Genomic DNA, 21,881 nt, shown 5'->3' with positions numbered 1-21,881 from the left:
TATTCATCTCTTTGTAACCAAGATGTTGAATTTTATTCAACATTTTTCAATGTAATCACATTGGCTCAAAGAATAACCCCCACTATGTTTTTAACTTTAATATCCAAGATAGTATCCACTTCACCCAAATCTTTCGCTTTAAAAATGAAAGTCAGATACTTATTAATCTCAATGACTCCAGTCATATTGGTTCCAAAGATAAGCATATCATCAAGATATAAGCACACTAAGACACCATAATCGTTAGTGAATTTAGAATACATACACTTATCAACACTATTGTGTTTGAAACCATTAGACAATATGACTAAATCAATTTTTTTTTATGCCACTTCTTAGCTGCTTGCTTAAGCCCATAAAGAGATTTAATCGATTTACACACTTTCCTTTCATTTCCAGGAAGAACAAAGCACTATGATTGTTCCATGTAAATTTTCTCATTTAAATCTCCATGCAATAAAACAGTTTTGACTTCCATTTGATAAATGCAAAGATCATAAATGGAATCAACTAATAAGTTCAAACAGCTCCACAATTGCCCAAGAGCAATTGCATCATATCCGCTCGTTTCTATCTCATAGCAGAAAAATGCACTAAAAATCTAATCCAAAATCATAATTCCAGAATTTACACATGCCACAAGCATATTTATAAATGTGACTTAATATGGTTCAAAACCACAGTACTGCATTCTCTGCATATATCATATGGCCTTCTAGTAGCATATTTTGCAATTGTGGTCACCTTTGATAGTTTAGTTCTAGCAATTTATACACCACTAACAATCAAAAAGCCTATGCGAACAGAAGCTTATCGCAAATAATTTTCCAATAGCTTCACCAAGACAAACCAACGCTTGAACGAAAAATTGTCCCATGATTAGGATGACTCATAAGCGCTTTCGATTGTGTGCATCCGAATTCGTTAGCAACAAAACTATAATATATATCAAATCACTGAGAGGAGAGTCAATGGAATTCTCCAATTTTCTCATTCTCAGAAAGATCAAACAATAGTAAAAAACTATCTTAACGGGTCAACCACACCGATAGACAGAATGCAATGATCCATTTCTCAATCAAACAATTACCTCGCACAAATCAGGAACCCAGAGAGAGAATCACCAACTAACCTGCAACACGACGACGGAGACGAACAACATGACTGACCAGACATGCGTTGGGTCCTTGTCCTCGGGCAAGTACTTGTTCAGATGCTCCAATCTCACGAACGCCCTCGCGCACGGCCCCCGGAGCCTGCCCACGACGTACGAGTCCCTCCCGAAGTACTTGGCGAGGAAGGAGTTCTTGTTGCCGAGGGTCAGCCTCATTGTTCCCTACAAACCCCTGGCCAACTCCATGCTCATCTCCGCCGCTCCTTCACGTGGTCCACCTAGTTTACCCGAACTCGCCCATCTCATGCCATGTTTCATATGCTCCTTCAGGATCACCCATCCGAAAGAACATTGAGATCAACATATTGTAGGTTTGCACGCGGGCATGCACTGGACCTCAGTCATTTTCATATAAAGCCTAATTGCTTCATCCACCTTTTGTTGTCACAAAGAACCCTTAAGAAGCAGTTATAGGTGACAATGTCGGGGATAACCATTGTTTCCCATCTCTTCCAGAACCTTCATTCCTCTAGTCGGATTTCTTACTCTACACCACCCAAAGAACAATATATTGTAGGTATAGGCGCTCCACTGAGCCTTATTCAATTCTGTCTCCTCACATATCTTGTTGCCAAATTGGATCTTATTGTTAATGGTGACGCATTTTTTCCCTCATCTACTCTTGGCCTCTCCAAGAGATTGTTCGCGGGAGATGAGCGAGATCCAGTCTAAGATGGTGCATAAAGTAAATAGAGGATCTTATTTGACAGAATGGAAAGTCGTTCATATCTCTCATTTCCATTGAATTCCTTTCACTTCTCTCTGCTTCATTGAATCCAAACGCAATCCCCATTCTTTCCGTGCCACGGTTTGGACTGCCTCACAATAACCGCCAGCGTCATCTTCTACTCCGGGAGATTAGCCTTGCAATTCGAGATTCCACCGTCCTCATCTTCTTCTCCGTCGCAAAATATGCTGTCAAGATTATCTCGAGCAGCAAAATGTTTGGGAGCCACCGACATGCACAAAGTGTGTAATTGACTTTGACTCCATTGTTGCAAAATAATTCCTTAAAATTGTTGGAAAAATATGCTCCTCCGAATTGTAGAAGAAAAGAAACTTCAACGTCAAATGGGATGAACAACGAAGTCAGACTTTGAGGCGTGATATCACTTTCTTTAAGGAATTATTTGCCCCACGAAGTTGCTAATGGTCACCGGCAAAAAATAATTCCTTAAATCTTTAAGGAATTATTTGCCCCACGAAGTTGCTAATGGTCACCGGCAAATTTCCTCCAGGATACAACAAAGTCTCGATTGAGAATACCGAATAGCAATTTCGGTATATCTCTAGGGTCTCTCTAAGAAAACAATTAGAAAGATGGCTGTATATCTCTTGGAAGAAATGGAAAAAATGGTTGTTGTTTTTAATGAACAAAAACGTTGAATTATTTATACGTTGAACAAACACAACCTTTCGAATGTAAAGAAATTATGTCCGAATAGACACAACCTTCCAAAGGTTGTAAGAGAGCCTAATTACCATTAGGCAGAAAATAAAAATTCGAAATTAAATTATTAAAAAATAACCGCCACTCTTTTGCGAACGGTCACATTGTTTCAATATGACAAAACAGTTATTTTATAATAATAAATTCGAAATTTAATAAATAAATAAAAATGATCGTTGATTAGTGTCAAATCTCGTCCACGTGCGCACTCACATCCTTTCGATGTGGGACAAGGCACCTCATTGTTTGTTTTACAAACAAACTACCAACAACGAGAGCTTAATGGAGTGATTTATTGCTAACTTGGCAAAATTGGGCTATGCAATATTTTCACATATTTGTGTGTCATCCAACCGTCTCTTCACATTTCTCCTAAAAGTTGACAGGCGTTCATCCAAGGTCTTGTTCTCTTCCATACATTTCCTTTTGATGGATAAATGCTTTTCAACTTCAGCTTGTTTTCGATCGCACTCCTGCATGGTTGCATCGACGTCCCGAAACTGTCGCTTCATAGATTTCCCTTCATGCTGAATATCAATATGGTTAAGTTCGATCTGGCGTTTAACTTCAGCAAGAAGTGCTTCAAGCCTTTCCTTTTCTTCAGTAAGTTCATCCTTCTTGTTGATGGCAGCCTGATAAGAACTGCGACGTTCTTTCAGAGTTTTCTTTCCAGCTTTCAGTCTGTCTTCCACTTTGTTGAAGCTCTCTTCAACAGCTGTTGATGACTCAATCTTGTCACAGTTCTGTCTAAAAACTACAACGCCATCGGCAAAGAGTGTAGCAAACACTTCGCAGCTGTACTGAAATTCGGAAGTCTTGGTGAAGCAATCATTGCCAGAACTCAACTCGGCGAGCAGATTCTTTATTCTCTCTTCGACGCTTGATTTAGAAGCAATCTTGGAGTATCCTTCTTTTGTGAGTTGGTACAACTCCTCCCATTTAGCTCTCATGCCATCAACAGCTCCAGGTGTCGATGAGTCAGAACCTGATGGGAGGGGCGTTTTACGTCTTGGTTTTAATACTCCCAAGATTTCATCGATTGCTTCTAAATCGGACATCTCAATGTCCGAAACTTCAGACTCTTCAGCCACCGTGGATGGTTGTGCACTTGGGAGATCAACCGTTTCTGCTGCTCCCTGAGAGGGCATAGATGCTGTCGATGTTGTCAGCTTCGCGGTTGACGTCAAAGCTGGTGCAGTCCTTGAGCCTGAGGTAGACGGATTGTTGATTGGTTCTGGCTCAGGTTCATCTGCGGCTGAATCACCAACGGTAGCAGTTCTGGCATTCGTCTGCTCCCCTGAGTTGGTCGGCGATTGAACTTCAGGAGGTTGAACTGGGGTTTGCGAGCCTTGAGGGATAATAAGCTCATGATCTCTCTTTGATACAAAATGACTTTGTTTCTCAGTATATATTTGACATTCTTGAAAGTCCATTGAATTATCTTCATGCATAAGTGAACTCTCAGCTTCTAAATTTGTTGATTCATGACCAACCTCGTAGAGTAAAACTGGATCAATTAGCTGATTGTCTTGAAGCATAGCCTTTAAATCGTTCTCTAGTTACTTACATATTATTCGGAATCCCCACTTTTTCACAGTTTCACCCTGTACTGTAAGGCTAAACTGTACATAACTCCCATCAATTTGGCCAAAATTGACTTCTCCCCACAGCTTAGATGGCGTTACAAACTCAAGCCAAATATGATCCGAATCCAACGGAAAGAGAGCATGCGCAGGGTATTGCAGCCTTTTGCCATTAACATGTGGTAAAATTTCAAACGTGGCTTCCTTTTTATGATGGCCGAGAACGAAACAGAAAGCAAATCCAAGAAACTTGTCATACAAGTCCTCTGAAGCCATGAAAGATAAAGAACCCTCTTCAACAGAAAGGATCCACTCTGGCATCTTTCCTCCGGGGAGAAAAGTAGAGTAATTAGAATCCTAATGTCATAAAGGCAGACCATTAGAAAGTACCCAAGCTTGAGTACCCAAATAGAAAAATTCAATTTGAGTTTAGTAAGTAATCCTAGTGGATTCCACTTCAAACTAGAGCTCTATAAACGAGCAGAGATCCGTTGATCCTTGCTTGCATTAACATACAAGTCTCATGTGATAGAAATCAATCCCATAAAAGTAAGGTAGCCACCTCCATTACATGCATATACGTGCAGAACCACTTTATATCCGCTTGCTTTTCTTAAGCCTCCAGTCTTCCTTTATCTACTATTGCAATGTAGAAGCACACACTGAATCCAGCATATACTCCACATGGATGAGAGAGAGAGAGAGAGAGAGAGAGAGAGAGAGTCTAACCTAGTCAAGCGAGGTAATATCAGCCATGGTCAACCCTCTACGGACAAAATCATGAAATGAAGTTAAATCTCCAGTTTTTTGCAGAGATTTGCAGTTATCCGCCCAAAAATAACTCAAAAATGGTGGAAGCTCAGGAATTTCTTGTAATTGATGACAATTTGTAACATTTAGTAGGGATAATCTATCCCGCTGATTGATGGATGTAGGAAGGCTAGTAATATTGTTCCCGTCCAAATGTAACTCTCTCAAAAAGGGAAAACAGGAAAGGTTGTCAAGAAACTCTACTTCAGACAAATTACATCCATCAAGGCTTAACCGACGTAAATGTGAAGGTCCGGTCCTCATAAGCGGATCAGCCGAATCCTCGAACTTTGGAAACCCTACTAAATTTGTGCAACCCCGAAGCTCCAAGTGGTCAATATTTTGTAACTTGTAAATGCTAGATGGAAGACTTTCCAGATTCTTGCAATTTCCTAATTCTATTGATGCAGGAAGTTCTTTTATAGCGGTGCCTCGTAAACAAAGCTTTTTCAGGCCTTTGAGTTTTTGTGGAATATCTGGGAACCTTTTGAACCTTGTGCAATCATAAATATTAAGATCACGGAGAGATTTTGACTTGAGCACATTTGGGAAAACACTAAGTTTAGAGCACCCCCATAAATTCAACACTTGTAACTTGTCGTGATATGCAATGGACTCGTGTGCTTCTACCAAGTTTTTGCAATTAGAGAGATCCAATTCTTCGAGAGTTGGAGTACATGAGAGGTCGGGTATACGAACCAGTGACTCGCAATTTCTGAAATTAAGGTACTTCAAGTTTTGGAAGTCCTGCAAAAACAGCGAAACCAACTTTCATAAACATTATGAAAGGGAAAATAAGGGTGTCTGTATGATGCTGTTGCCACAATTAAGGATTTTCATCCTTAGCCCACAATACTCATCATGTGGAAGGAAGCAAGGAGCATCGTTGGATTATGCAACGCTATTTAGGTTTCTAAGTAAATTTCTTAACCTATTAATTAACTTTTCATCCAAAGATACTATAATTGATTTTGTGAGAATGACATATTGTATTGAGAAATTACTAAACACTTAGAAACTTTACCAGTAATTAGAAATATATATATGTATATGTACGATAAATCTTGCACGTGACTAAGCCACGTGGCACATTCAAGAGTGAACTTTACCCAACAATTTAGTTTTCATGATCACTTTAGCATATCATAGATAACTCTTATCATTTTATACTTTAGATATTATTTGAAAGAATTGAATAATATATGGTTACACAACATGAAAAAATTCACAAATAAATTGCGTTGGGCACTCATTAAAAAAATTAGGATTAACACCATTAAAAATCTCAAACCGGTAGACGCATTTATCCCAAACTAATCTTCATCTCACAAAAAATTCCAAGCTAATACCCCGTGACATATTTATCCCAAACTAATTTACATCTCACAAAAAATCCTAAACTATTACCCCTAACCTAAATCTACCCTCTGCGAGCTGACGAAAATTCGTTTGGGGTAAAACTATGCCAATGTTATGCTATGTGGCAATCATAAAAGTAAAGTGAAGTGTCACAAGGCGAGCATGAGAATGTGGGCTGCATGACAAAATTTTGCCATGTGTCATGCTACGTGGCAATCATGGAAGCAAAGTGAAATGTAATGTCGCCAGCACGTGCATGTTGGCTCTGTGACAAAAACTATTCCACGTGTAATGTCATTGTGCAAGTCATAGAAACAAGGTAAAATCTCACGTGGCAAGCCCAGGAATGAAAACTCTATTAATTATGACTTTACTTATATATAATAGATGAATGTCAAGGATATAAATTCCATTACATTAGATTTTTTTTGAAGAGCAAAGACAATGACGCCAACTTTGAAAAACATTATGAAGAAAATCAAATTTTCATTTATTCAATTCAAAATTTGGGTCTAACTTTCTATTAAGAAACTCATGATACGGCCCTACCTGAACACTTATATCGAATTGGTTGTGCACGCAGTGCACCCATTATCGAGAAACTTTCTAATAATTATCCTATTACATCCACTTAGCAATGCTGCTCCTTAAGAGCTGATTTAAGAAAATAATAATGCCTTGTTTTACAGCACGGTGCATTCAAACCTTCGACTGAGCTAATTCTATTCATGCAGGAAAAATCCTGCTGTTTACGTATATGCATCATGTAAGGCTCCGTCACTTCGTGACTACGTGGCCTCTAAAGTTACTTTGAGTGGGAAATGCTGTGATTAGGATGTCTTATCTGCCACAACCAAACAAAACACTTGACCACCCGGCCAGCTACTTTTTGGGTGCTTTTACTTTTATATACGCATATATTTGTTCCCTTTTAACTCTATCATTAGACAAATTTTCCGCAAAATTGCAAAGGTTATATGTAAACAACCAACACAGTCACAATTAGGTTACACAGCTTACACTTGCAAATTTGTATTTTTCATTTCTTCACTAGGTAGATTTGATTCGATTTTGAAATATAACTATATCGATAGTTAGAGGGTTTAGGTTTATAAAGTATTTGAACTTCATCTATATTATTGTATAAAGTAAAGAAGACCTCCTATATTTGGGGAATTCAATCTTTTTTGTTATTCTTTCCATTCATTAACCTCAATTACTTATTTTACGGGCATCACTCTTATGGACATATACGTGAAATTGGTTATTCTATTTCTTTGTATTGTCTATTTTGTCTAGAAAATGTTTCCATTAAATGCTTCTAATAAAGTTGTGTTGCATAAATTTTCTAATGCCAATTTTGCTAGACATAAAAATATTTCTAACGCAAGTAGTTAAGGTCATTTTGAAAGAAAAAACGAGAAGCAATTTTTAAAACATACGAACGCTACTTCCTTTTGTGTACTAGTACATATAATATGCATTTACATATACATTATGAAGCAGTTAATAAAGAGGTCTATGTAGGTAAATGCTCACCTTAAATTGTTTTGGCCCAAACATGATACTGCTTTTGCTCATATCAAGTCCCACTAATTTCTTTGGATAAGAGGAAAATTCTCGAATCCAAGGGGCACATCCAAGCCATTCAAACCATCTTAGATCACTAGGAAGACACAGAGGACCTTGGAAAGAGTTATGCACTTTGCACACGATGAGCAATCTCAACCTTCTCATTTTTGTAAAAACATCAGGACCGATACATATTGTCATACCCCGAACCCCATTGAGCTCGCGACATCCCCTGCTCCGGTCGAAATGATGCGACATCCTAGGAAAGTCGCCGACCCAACCCAAACATCAGAGCCACACGCGGAAGCGGATATATAAAACAAAACCCTGGACAGAAAGATGACGACAACAGGGAAGACCACCCTAACAATCAAATAACACATATTCATACAGCACTAAATATATAAACATCATATTACACACATATACAACAAACCAGCATCCGAAATCACCGTCATAATAAAAGATCAGGGTCTGGTTAACTTTACTTCCCTATGGGTCAACTCATTTCACACAACCCCTAAAGTACCCTAGGGGGAAACTACTGATCACCATCTTCCGATCTGCTCCTGAATCTCTGGCTTAAGCCTCCGGAAATCTCTTGGGCATCGCCTACGAACTCACCCGCAGCTCCCCTGGGCACCAAAGGCAGTTCCCCGGACTTCCAAAAAGAGGAGGCGGACTTCCCAGGTTTACGACTGGGGGTCTGAAATTGTGGATTATACAACTATGAGACGAATCTCAATAAGTGTACAACCCCAAACCCCACGTAGGCACTCACGTACCGCCAGACGAAACACGCACCACTCACAATGTTCAACCAAATCAACAAATACATACGAACCTACCTGGAACTCATTAAGCACATTCCTGCATGTTAGACAATAAGGTAGCCAACACGTCACAGCAAAACATCACAACCACGCGCATGCCTCGATTATAAGGCAAAACCTACTTGGGCACGTCCCATACCATGCCTAGCAGATTTTTCCCCATAATAGAGCACTACAATACGCGATGCACCCACACTCGCACACGAACTCACACCACACGTCACCTTTCACAATCCTTTCACTCGTCTTGCCAAATCCACTCATTCTCAACCCTTCCACCACTACCGCGCCTGCGTAAAACGCATCAAGCCAACGGTCTTCTGACCCCGTCAGGCATCGTCACCCCGTCGGGCCGGACATCGTCACCTCATCAAGGACGGCATCGTCCCGCGTAAACGTACACACCTCAGGACGGAATCCTACACACACTTTTCTTCTACCGCGCCCGCGTAAAACCCATCAGGCCAATGGTCTTCTGACCACGTCAAGTATCGACACCCCGTCGGGCCGGGCATCGTCACCTCGTCAGGGACGGCATCATCTCGCGTAAACATACACGCCTCAGGACGGATCCTTTTCCCAACCAATCTTACATTCCAGTACCTTCGTTCCACTCATACCACACTTACACACGGTCAACAGTCGCACGACCAAACATACACACCTCACACGCATTCGTAGCCACGCACCAATTCACATCTCACGTACACTTCACAAACACACGTTCTCGTCATACGAATACACCACACGACCATACACATTTAACACGCGAATTCAATGTGCATTCACACTACCACACCGCCACACCTCACGGTCACATACACACGGCACACAGCCACGCCATATTCAGCCCAACACATAATCCCGATCCAGCCAACAAATCACAAACAACACAATTGATCAATTAAGCACAATCAAGCCATAACAATCCCACTCAATCACACAAATGAATCCCGATCGATCCACAATATCATTGCCCTATCCAAATCTACTAAACCTCAAATTTTCATTGCCAAATCAGTCCGTAACCAACAAATATCCAGCCTCTAAATCAGTCTCCAAACAGTCACAATAATTCCAATCAATTATACAAATTAACTACGATCGCTCCACACATCACAGCCATCATCGAGCCTACAAATCCTCACCAATTTCTTCTCCAAATCAGTCCCCAAATCAGCCCACGGCAACCAAATACCAGCCTTCATCTCAGCCCCCAAAACAGCCACATAAACCCCTAAACCGAACCTTAAACAGTGACCGAAATCCCATCAAAATAAATAGTAAACAAACTCCAAAAATTCTAAAATTTGGATATATCATAAAACACATCTTGATCAACATTTTTTATGAAGAACACGAAATCCGGTTCAATCTACAACCATGCCTTTTTGTCCCTCAAAATCAGACCAAAATCAGTTCGCTCTAACAGACTATTCTGTCCTCAAAATACATTTATTTCAATACCCAAATCACCTTGAAAAGCTTTGAAATTTTTATATCTTATATCCACAAATGTCCCCAACAATTTTTGTGAAGGAGTATTTTGAAAATAGGCCTGGAAAAATTTATAAAAATTCGAACAGACCCGAAGGTCGGGTGAACAGTAAATCGGGCAGTTTTATTTCGGTCCAAAGATGGACTTCCGAATGGCATCAAATGATTTCCAAAAATTCCCAAATTAAAATATGTTATAATTAAAGATGTTGGGAACAACTTTCATGAAGAAAACTTCATCAAATTCGGCCCACAAAATTTTCTACTAAAATAGCAAACCAGGCGGGTACAGTAACCGTGAATCCGTGATTCACCCCGAACCTCACGGATTCAAACCCGAACCGATTTCTACTGAATTCCAACCGTCAAAACTCATTTCCCGACGTCTAATCCAACCCACAACAACCACTAACAGCCATACTCAGCCACCAATAACCATTATCAACGCCTTAATCAACCTCTAAATCCCCTAAACCGAGTCCTAACCGCGTCTAGCAATACCCGAGGTCCTAGTTAGTTTTTGGGGGAGACACTTACCTAAGAAAAACGCGACAAACTGGCTGGACAAGGGGCTGGAACAGCCGGACCAGCAGCAGCAGCAGCGGCGGCGAATGATGGCCGGCGGTGCTCCTCCGGCGGCGATGATCACGGCAAGGAAATTAGAGAGGGAGAATTTTGGGAGAGAAAGAGGGAGAAAATGGGAGAGGAGGGGCTGATCGTGGGGGGTTTTGGCCAAATGAGGGAGGAGAGAGAGAGAAGGTCAGATCGGTCAAAAATGGGGGATTAGAGGGCGCCACGTGTCGCGATCCTATGCGATTTCCCATTTTGCCTTGATCCGACGGCCCTTATTTATCTCTATCCAATAATTGAAGGGCAAAAATATCCAAAGTCCAATAATACAGCCGAAATTCTAATTTAATAATTCCCAATTCTCCAGTCCAAAATTCGAAATACCCAGTACCGGGTCCAGGGGCAAAATAGTAATTTTTCTGCCCCAGGCCGAAATTCCATTTTTCGACCGTACTAACCAAAAATATGAGTGGCCAACATAATATGGCGTCGGATTCGTGAAAATAGCCTCTTAAGCCCTCGAAAATCGACTGCAAAGTTCTGAGAATAAAATAATATTATTTTTCACTTCCGAGCCAAAATTCCAATTTTCGTCCGAAACCACTCCAGATATGCGTGGCCACCCAAAAATGGCATCGGCCTCGAAAAATAACCTCAAACGGCCTCAAAATCCAACATCGGTGTCCACAGGGGCAAAATCGTAATTTTCTCGGTCCCGAACCAAAATCCATTTTTTTTGCAGAAATGGTTGGCCCCAAGGTTGGCCAAGCCAAAACCGTCATCGGCCGTCCAAAATTGTCACTTTCAAAATTCTCGATTCCCGGGTCCGAATTCCAATAAATGACTAAGATCGAACAATCGCGACTTTAGTTTATCTCAGGCTAACGGGTGGCTCATTGGGATTACGCGCTCTTGACCCGTGACCGACACTAAGTCAAATCACGTTTAAGTTTGTTCGAGCCAAGGCGACCTCGAATGTCATATAATTGCGAGGGTCTGTCGCTAGTTCCCTTCAGACACGATCAATCAAATAGACCGGTCTCGGTTGGCTCAAAACATTCCATCGTCAATCCATATGGCCGAAGATCGAACCCAGGTCGAGTTTTTTGGTCGTGCGAACTCAGTCCCGTAATGGCCTTACCCATAAGGTTAGCATCCCGTGAATGCGCATTTCCGGGTGAGATCTCACTATAGTGCATTGATCAATATTAATTTCCTAAATCCCGGGAAAAGGATCGAAAATTCAGACTGTTACAATTCTTCCCCCCTAATAAAAATTTCGTCCTCAAAATTTACAACTATATCTGCTATCCAAACAGATGGGGGTGATGACGTCTCATTATTCATTTCTCCCAAATGGTACCTTCTATCCCGTAATAATCTCAAACATCTTTGACCAATGGGACCGTCTTATTCCTTAAAACTGGTTCCTTCCCATTTGCTCCTAAAATCCAATATACATATTCCCAACATATCCTCTACAGTCCGTATAGTCCTTCCAAACTGGCCATCCGATAAAATCTCTTACTTAAATCCTGTCAACAGCGCAACTATCGAGGTTCCTACTCAACTCCTTATAACCTCAATTCTAAGGTGTCGAGCCAGACTAAACTGAATCACCCTACTGCTGCAATCCATTACAGCATTCTGTTTAACTAACCAATCCAAGCCCACAATTATCTCAAAATCACACATGATCAACACAGCCTATCCATCATATTCCCAATCCTCTCTAATACTCTGAGGACTCCTTCCATATGCGGATCTTCTGCAGGTCTAACATCAGCTCTAGGGTCCACTGCAGCTCCAACACCAACGTCAGGATTTTCTACCACTCTAGCACCCATATCCATGTCCTCTACGGCTCTAGCTCTAGCATGACCTCTACCTCTTTTTTCTCTTCCAGCACCCCTTCTTGGGACTCTTCCTACTCCTCTTCCTTCGCTGCTCATTGAATCAGCCTCCTACTATTCTCCTACCTGCTATAAGTCCACACGGGTATCAGAGGTCTAGGCCAACTACACTAGTCCAAACCCTAGGCATCAATCTCGACAACCAGCACTCGACAACCAACAACCCACCATCAAATCAATCACCTAACCTCAAGCCAACATCACCAAGCACTCAACAGAGTTCTCGTACTCACCTCAAGTCCTGCCGCACCTTCGTCTCAACCAACCTCACAATCACAATAAATCACCCAGCAATCACAGGCGCGTACTCACAGGACATGCATCAACAACATAAACACGCATCTACAAAGGGCTCCCTAACTAGCTACCCTGAAGTCGCCGCTCCTTATCACTCCAGGTCTCGACCTTACCGGTATTGAGCTAACCTTGCTCTGATACCAATTCAAAATGGGGATGTCACGCCCCGAACCCCATCAAGCTCGTGACATCCCCTGCTCCGGTCGAAATGATGCGACGTCCTAGGAACATCGCCGACCCAACCCAAACATCAGAGCCACACGCGGAAGCGGATATATAAAACAAAACCCCGGACAGAAAGATGACGACAACAGGGAAGACCACCCTAACAATCAAATAACACATATTCATACAGCACCAAATATATAAACATCATATTACACACATATACAGCAAACCGGCATCCGAAATCACCGTCATAATAAAAGATCAGGGTCTGGTTAACTTTACTTCCCTATGGGTCAACTCATTTCACACAACCCCTAAAGTACCCTAGGGGGAAACTACTGATCACCATCTTCCGATCTGCTCCTGAATCTCTGGCTTGAGCCTCCGGAAATCTCTTGGGCATCGCCTACGAACTCACCCGCAGCTCCCCTGGGCACCAAAGGCAGTTCCCCGGACTTCCAAAAAGAGGAGGCGGACTTCCCAGGTTTATGACTGGGGGTCTGAAATTGTGGATTATACAACTATGAGACGAATCTCAATAAGTGTACAACCCCAAACCCCACGTAGGCACTCACGTACCGCCAAACGAAACACGCACCACTCACAACGTTCAACCAAATCAACAAATACTTACGAACCTACCTGGAACTCATTAAGCACATTCTTGCATGTTAGACAATAAGGTAGCCAACACGTCACAGCAAAACATCACAACCACGCGCATGCCTCGATTATAAGGCAAAACCTACTTGAGCACGTCTCATACCATGCCTAGCAGATTTTTCCCCATAATAGAGCACTACAATACGCGATGCACCCACACTCGCACACGAACTCACACCACACGTAACCTTTCACAATCCTTTCACTCGTCTTGCCAAATCCACTCATTTTCAACCCTTCCACCACTACCGCGTCCGCGTAAAACGCATCAGGCCAACGGTCTTCTGACCTCGTCAGGCATTGTCACCCCGTCGGGCCGAGCATCGTCACCTCGTTAGGGACGGCATCGTCCCGTGTAAACGTACATGCCTCAGGACGGAATCCTACACACACTTTCCTTCAACCGCGCCCGCGTAAAACGCATCAGGCCAATGATTTTCTGACCATGTCAGGTATCGACACCCCGTCGGGCCGGGCATCGTCACCTCGTCAGGGACGGCATCGTCCCGCATAAACGTACACGCCTCAGGACGGACCCTTTTCCCAACCAATCCTACATTCCAGTACCTTCGTTCCACTCATAACACACTTACACACGGTCAACAGTCGCACGACCAAACATACACACCTCACACGCATTCGTAGCCACGCACCAATTCACATCTCACGTACACTTCACAAACAGACGTTCTCGTCATACGAATACACCACACGACCATACACATTTAACACGCGAATTCAATGTGCATTCACACTACCACACCGTCACACCTCACGGCCACATACACACGGCACACAACCACGCCATATTCAGCCCAACACATAATCCCGATCCAGCCAACAAATCACAAACAACACAATTGATCAATTAAGCACAATCAAGCCATAACAATCCCACTCAATCACACAAATGAATCCCGATCGATCCACAATATCACTGCCCTATCCAAATCTACTAAACCTCAAATTTTCATTGCCAAATCAATCCGTAACCAACAAATATCCAGCCTCTAAATCAGTCTCCAAACAGTCACAATAATTCCAATCAATTATACAAATTAACTACGATCGCTCCACACATCACAGCCATCATCGAGCCTACAAATCCTCACCAATTTCTTCTCCAAATCAGTCCCCAAATCAGCCCACGACAACCAAATACCAGCCTTCATCTCAGCCCCCAAAACAGCCACATAAACCCCTAAATCGAACCCTAAATAGTGACCGAAATCCCATCAAAATAAATAGTAAACAAACTCCAAAAATTCTAAAATTTGGATATATCATAAACGACATCTTGATCAACATTTCTTATGAAGAATACGAAATCCGGTTCAATCTACAACCATGCCTTTTTGTCCCTCGAAATCAGACCAAAATCAGTTCGCTCTAACAGACTATTCTGTCCTCAAAATACATTTATTTCAACACACAAATCACCTTGAAAAGCTTTGAAATTTTTATATCTTATATCCACAAATGTCCCCAACAATTTTTGTGAAGGAAGTATTTTGAAAATAGGCCTGGAAAAATTTATAAAAATTCGAACAGACCCGAAGGTCGGGTGAACAGTAAATCGGGCAGTTTTATTTCGGTCCAAAGATGGACTTCCGAATGGCATGAAATGATTTCCCAAAATTCCCAAATTAAAATATATTATACTTAAAGATGTTGGGAACAACTTTCATGAAGAAAACTTCATCAAATTCGGCCCACAATATTTTCTACTAAAATAGCAAACCGGGCGGGTACAGTAACCGTGAATCCGCGATTCACCCCGAACCTCACGGATTCAAACCCGAACCGATTTCTACCGAATTCCAACCGTCAAAACTCATTTCCTGACGTCTAATCCAACCCGCAACAACCACTGACAGCCACACTCAGCCACCAATAACCATGATCAACCACCAATAACCATTATCAATGCCTTAATCAACCTCTAAATCCCCTAAACCGAGTCCGAACCGCGTCTAGCAATACCCGAGGTCCTAGGTAGTTTTTGGGGGAGACACTTACCTAAGAAAAACGCGACAAACTGGCTGGACAAGGGGCTGGAACAGCCGGACCAGCAGCAGCAGCGGCGGCGAACGATGGCCGGCGGTGCTCTTCCGGCGGCGATGATCAGGGCAAGGAAACAAGAGAGAGAGAATTTTGGGAGAGAAAGAGGGAGAAAATGGGAGAGGAGGGGCTGATCGTGGGGGGTTCTGGCCAGATGAGGGAGGAGAGAGAGAGAGAAGGTCAGACTGGTCAAAAATGGGGGACTAGAGGGCGCCACGTGTCGCGATCCTATGCGATTTCCCATTTTGCCCTTGATCCGACGGCCCTTATTTGTCTCTATCCAATAATTGAAGGGAAAAAATGTCCAAAGTCCAATAATACAGCCGAAATTCTAATTTAATAATTCCCAATTCTCCAGTCCAAAATTCGAAATACCCAGTACCGGGTCCAGGGGCAAAATAGTAATTTTTCCGCCCCAGGCCGAAATTCCATTTTTCGACCGTACTAACCAAAATGTGAGTGGCCAACATAATATGGCATCGGATTCGTGAAAATAGCCTCTTAAGCCCTCAAAAATCGACCGCAAAGTTCTGGGAATAAAATAATATTATTTTTCACTTCCGAACCAAAATTCCAATTTTCGTCCGAAACCACTCCAGATATGCATGGCCACCCAAAAACGGCATCGGCCTCGAAAAATAACCTCAAACGGCCTCAAAATCCAACATCGGTGTCTACAGGGGCAAAATCGTAATTTTCCCGGTCTCGAACCGAAATCCATTTTTTTTGCAGAAATGATTGGCCCCAAGGTTGGCCAAGCCAAAAAAGTCATCAGCCGTCCAAAATTGTCACTTTTCAAAATTCTCGATTCCCGGGCTCGAATTCCAAGAAATGACTAAGATCGAACAATCGCGACTTTAGTTTATCTCAGGCTAACGGGTGGCTCATTGGGATTACGCGCTCTTGACCCGTGACCGACACTAAGTCAAATCACGTTTAAGTTTGCTCGAGCCAAGGCGACCTCGATTGTCATATAATTGCGAGGGTCTGTCGCTAGTTCCCTTCGGACACGATCAATCAAATAGACCGGTCTCGGTTGGCTCAAAACATTCCCTCGTCAATCCATATGGCTGAAGATCGAACCCAGGTCGACTTCTTTGGTCGTGCGAACTCAGTCCCGTAATGGCCTTACCCATAAGGTTAGCATCCCGTGAATGCGCATTTCCGGGTGAGATCTCACTATAGTGCATTGATCAATATTAATTTCCTAAATCCCGAGAAAAGGATCGAAAATTCAGACTGTTACACATATATCTTTCAACTCAGGTGGCTTCAACACCATGGCTTTTACAGCACAATCTCCCTATATATAAAAAACTATTTAGGTTATGTATATTCAGTAATTTGAGTCAAAGATAAGGAGCAGAATTTTGATCATATTTGCAAGTCTTACCGTGTCGCTTGACAGAACATTGAGAACATCGTCATGCAACCAAAGTCTGCTGCGTTTTCCTGGATCATCGCGACATTCTTGGTTCACAATATCCATACCCAGAAATTGAATCAAGTCATGCATTTCTAGGATTCCGTTCTCAAAGCTTATCAAGGACTTCTCAATGAGAATATCTAATCCTATAATTGCCTCAAGATCACAACTGTCAAGAACTTTCTTTATGTAATCTCTGGCCCACCCCTTAAAGAAGCAAGCAATGTGGAGAAAAATCTCTTTCTCATTTTCCTCTAACCCATCATAACTTATTTTGAGTACATCGTTAACGGTTTTGTTAGGAATCCTAGAAAGTTTCTTTAGTGTGCTTTCCCATGCATGTTCTCTTCTACCACATAAGAAGGAACCCAACACCTCAAGTGCTAAAGGAAGGCCTTTAGCATGACTCAGAACACTATCCACTAGCTCTGTCCTGATTTTTAATATTTGGTGCATTGGAAAAGCGTGATTTGTAAGCAGCTCATGAGTTTCACCATAATCCAGTGCTTTAACTTCGTACACATGATCTTGATCTATCCCAAGCCAAGTTAGTAAATGTTTATCCCTTGTGGTAATGATGATCCTACTTCCATTACCAAACCAGTTGCCTTCTCCTGCTAAAGCACGTAACTATCGCAAGTCATCCACATCATCAAGAATGAGGAGAACTTTTTTGTGATGAAGTCTATGTTGTATTAGATTAATACCTCCATCCATATTGGACACTTCTAATCTTTGTTGCGGTAATAATATGTCGTTTAGTAATAATTCTTGCAAAATAACTAAACCCCTGCAACCTTCTGAAGTTTCTCGAACATTTGCCAAAAAACATGAACCCTCAAATTGTCTAAAAACAGCATTGTAAAAGGCTTTTGCTAAAGTTGTTTTTCCTATGCCTCCTTTTCCCCGTAATCCCACCACAACAACATCCTTATCAGACTCAAGGTTTGACATTGATTTCAGCTTATCCACTCGGGAATCTATCCCAACCGGATGCTTAGTAACATGCAAAGGTGTTCTGTCTAGGTGAGTGGAGATTTTCTTCACAATTCTCTATATAAGCTCTGACTCATCTCTGATAAAAATGGAAAAAAGAAGTGGTAGCATCATTTTAGCAATTTGAATAAGCAAATACCAGCCAACAATACTTGACAATCACCAGCAAATAGGGCTTCACTTTTTCAGAAAATCACAGCCAAAACAAAATGTAGTCCACTGAGACGAATTAGAAGTCCAAGAGCTCCACACCAATCCAAAAAAGCTCATGGTTCAAATTTTAGTCATCTAAGTGATTCACGTTGTCCTGATTTATACATGACAATTACTTTTTTTTTTTATTGTTACATGTGATTTATCAAGCGTTGCGAACTTTCTTATTCCTTCCAAAGAAAGGGAGTAAGTGCCATAGCGCTACTTATCAAGCAACTTAGATGAGGATTCATAAACAAACAAAAAATTGGTAACGATATATTCATATAAGAGTTAATAAGTTTAAAGCATTTGTAAGAAAAATAAATTAAAGATGATAAACATCGACAAAAATCAATCAATTAAAAAAAAACATTGGCAAGTAACTTAAATGAGAATCGACAATCCAAAATTAGTTAGTAATTAAATAGAAACGAAGTTGATAAATAACTCAAAGAGAAATTGATAAACTAGGGTAAAAGTTGGTAAATTTAAGTCGTCGGTGAGAAAGATAAATAAATATCTGTAAAAGATTAAAAAAAAGCTGGTAGTTTGAAAATGACAATTTAATGTGTCACGCCCAGAACCCCACCGGGCTCGCGACAACTCTTCGACGGTCGTATTTCGAATGGGACGTCCCAGGACGAGTTGTCGACCCAAAAGAAACACTCACACGAGTAAGCAAGCGGAAGCGAATTTAAAACAACCCAGACAATTAAACTATGACAGAGGGGTAACAATATCACAAATCAATAATATCATAACATTAGTAGACCGTCACTTACAACATTCGGTCATACAATTCAGGCGTTAGGCTCTTAGGGTTAAAATCTACCATCATCATAAAAAAGGAATAGGTGGCAGGGGAGACTAGCCTAGATAAACAAAAAGGTCCACCAACTCCATGGGCTCCTCTTTGGGTCTTGCTCCATCGGCTCTTCCTCGGGATCCCAAAACGCTGTGGCGAACCATTCATGGTCCGGGTTGAGGGTCTGAAATGGTTATATAATAACCATGAGAACGAGTCTCAATAAGCAGCACCCTAAATCCCACATAGGCCAATGCGTACTCAGACAAGTCTTAACATGCAATCGAACCAGTAATGTATAGAATTCACATACACGCACTTACCTCGTCTCCATCCACACGCCCACCCTGCATGTTAATTACACCATAATGCAATAATAATCCAGGAACATAACATCACCACTCAAACACCATAACCACGCATATTCGATCAATTCAATCACATTCAATTCGCATGCGTGGCCAAGCAACTTTCCACGACCCGGGTCAATACTCCATAGGTCAGCCCTCCGATCAATCCGGGCTCCGTTCCTCACTGGACATTTCACATGTTCTCACGACCCGCGTAAACACGCCTCAGGTCAGCCCTCCGATCAATCCGGGCTCTGTCCCTCACTAGACATTTCACACTTTCTCACGACCCACGTAAACACGCCTAGGTCGAACTTTCCTTTCACGGACCACCGTCAACACGTCTAGAGTCCGTTAACTTTCATTCTATGGACCACCGTCAACACGTCTCAAGTCCGTTAACTTTCATTCTACGGACCACCGTCAACACGTCTCAAGTCTGTTCTTACAGGTACACATGTCACACAATTCAATTAATTTCCAAAGACTGCCGTCAACACGTCCCAGGTCTAACTTTCCTTCCACGGACCACGTCAACACGTCTCAAGTCCGTTAACTTTCATTCTACGGACCACCGTCAACATGTCTCAAGTCCGTTCTTACAGGTACACATGCCACACAATTCAATTTGTCATTCTCACACGTCATACTAATCAAATTCCAATCACGAGTTCACCAAACAAGCCCACCCATCCGACATTCAAGTCGGCCACATTCAAACATCAAATTGCACTCACAAGCACCACGACAAACCCGTCGTAGACGCGCCCACCATCCATCCCATTTAAGCTCACAATCCAAGCCATAATTCCACCAACATTTAGCCAACTAAACTACCATTAAACCAGCCATAAACAACCACCAATTTACCCCAAAAATCACCACAATATAATCTAAGAACTTGCCGCATGCAATCCTCGAATCGGCCCCTAACTTAGCTTTCAAACCGACACTAAACAATCCCTAAACAAGTCCGATTAATACCCATTATACTAAGTAGGGTTTAGGGAGTCACTTACTAGGTTTTGGCCCGGGAAAAACCCACACGGGCTAAAAATGGCCCCGGTGAATAGTGCTGGGTTCGGTACTGGCGAGGGCATGACGGGCATAGGGCTCGACCACGGCTTGGCACATGGCCCGGTGACTCGGCCACCGGCAAGGGCAGCGGCCTAGGCAACGGGCACGGCCGGGTGACTCGGCCCCTTTGCACTGGGGCTGCTTTCGGCCGTGAGCTAAGTTTGTGGCCGGTTAGGCTGGGACGGAGAGTGGTGGCAACGACGGTGATAGCGACGGCGGCGGTGGCGAGCAGGTCCCGGCGACGTGGCGGCGACGGCGCCTAAGGGAAGGGAGAGGTCAGCTAGGTCGGGGGTGACGAGAAGGGAAGAGCTGAGGCTGAGGGGGGGAAATCGGTAAGGCCGATCAAGCGATACTTGGCATACGGCGGGCCGGCGGGGCGGCTGTACTGTGTGAGTCCTGGATGACCAGGCTGGGTCGACGGCTTCGGCAAAGCCTGGCTGTGGCGGACGCAGCGGTGAGCTGCTGCTCGCATGGAGGAGAGGGAGAGAACAGTCGATTGGGGTGGCGGCTGGACGGACGGTGTGGTGTGGCGGTCGAGCTGGCTGGCGACGGTGGCGGCGCGCGGCGGTGGGCGGCAACAAGCTCGGGTGGCGAGCAGCAAGCAGGACGCCAGAGCAATCGGGCAAAGCAAGAAGTAAGGAAGTAGAAGATCGAAGAGAAGAAGAAGAAGAAGAGAAGGAAAGAGAAGAAAAAGGAAGAGAGAGAGAGAGTTGCATGGGGGAGGGTATGGGCGGATGGAACACATGCGAAAAGGGGGAAACGTGCACGCAGGGGGGGCGTGCGCGGCAAGTGGGGCGCGCAGAGGAGAGAGAGAGAGAGAGAGAGAGAGAGAGAGAGAGAGAGAGAGAGAGAGAGAGAGAGAGAGAGGACAAAAGTTAGTTTTTTGTCCTCGAGTGCAATCCAACGGCTTACGTTCAAATCTGAAAACGATTTAACGGCCATGAAAAATCCTAATTAATAAATTAGAATTGGCCCACAGACACTAAATAAAACACACTACGAGGGAGGTCTACTAGTCCAAATCCACACCCTGTCAAAAATTTCACTTTTCAAATATCTTGGGCAATATCGAGGCTGGCCAC

The 21,881-nt window shown here is 42.7% G+C and overlaps 1 protein-coding gene and 1 pseudogene across 1 annotated transcript; both read right to left on the bottom strand.

Annotated features, from left to right (window-relative positions):
• Nucleotides 1–2,941: 2,941 nt before the first annotated feature.
• LOC115693099 (uncharacterized) lies at nucleotides 2,942–4,162 on the bottom strand. Its single transcript, XM_030620071.2, has one exon. It carries the CDS (start codon nucleotides 4,160–4,162, stop codon nucleotides 2,942–2,944), a length of 1,221 nt encoding a protein of 406 aa, XP_030475931.2.
• Nucleotides 4,163–7,968: 3,806 nt separating this feature from the next.
• Nucleotides 7,969–20,528, bottom strand: LOC115664550 (disease resistance protein RUN1-like; annotated as a pseudogene).
• Nucleotides 20,529–21,881: the final 1,353 nt, after the last annotated feature.

Source organism: Syzygium oleosum, unplaced genomic scaffold (assembly GCF_021117445.2).
Source record: "Syzygium oleosum isolate NSW1041296 unplaced genomic scaffold, Sole_v2.1 Sole_v2.24, whole genome shotgun sequence".
NCBI classification, from domain to species: domain Eukaryota; kingdom Viridiplantae; phylum Streptophyta; class Magnoliopsida; order Myrtales; family Myrtaceae; genus Syzygium; species Syzygium oleosum.
The sequence above is the reverse complement of the archived record's forward strand: the minus strand, read 5'-3'. Positions and strand labels throughout refer to the sequence as shown.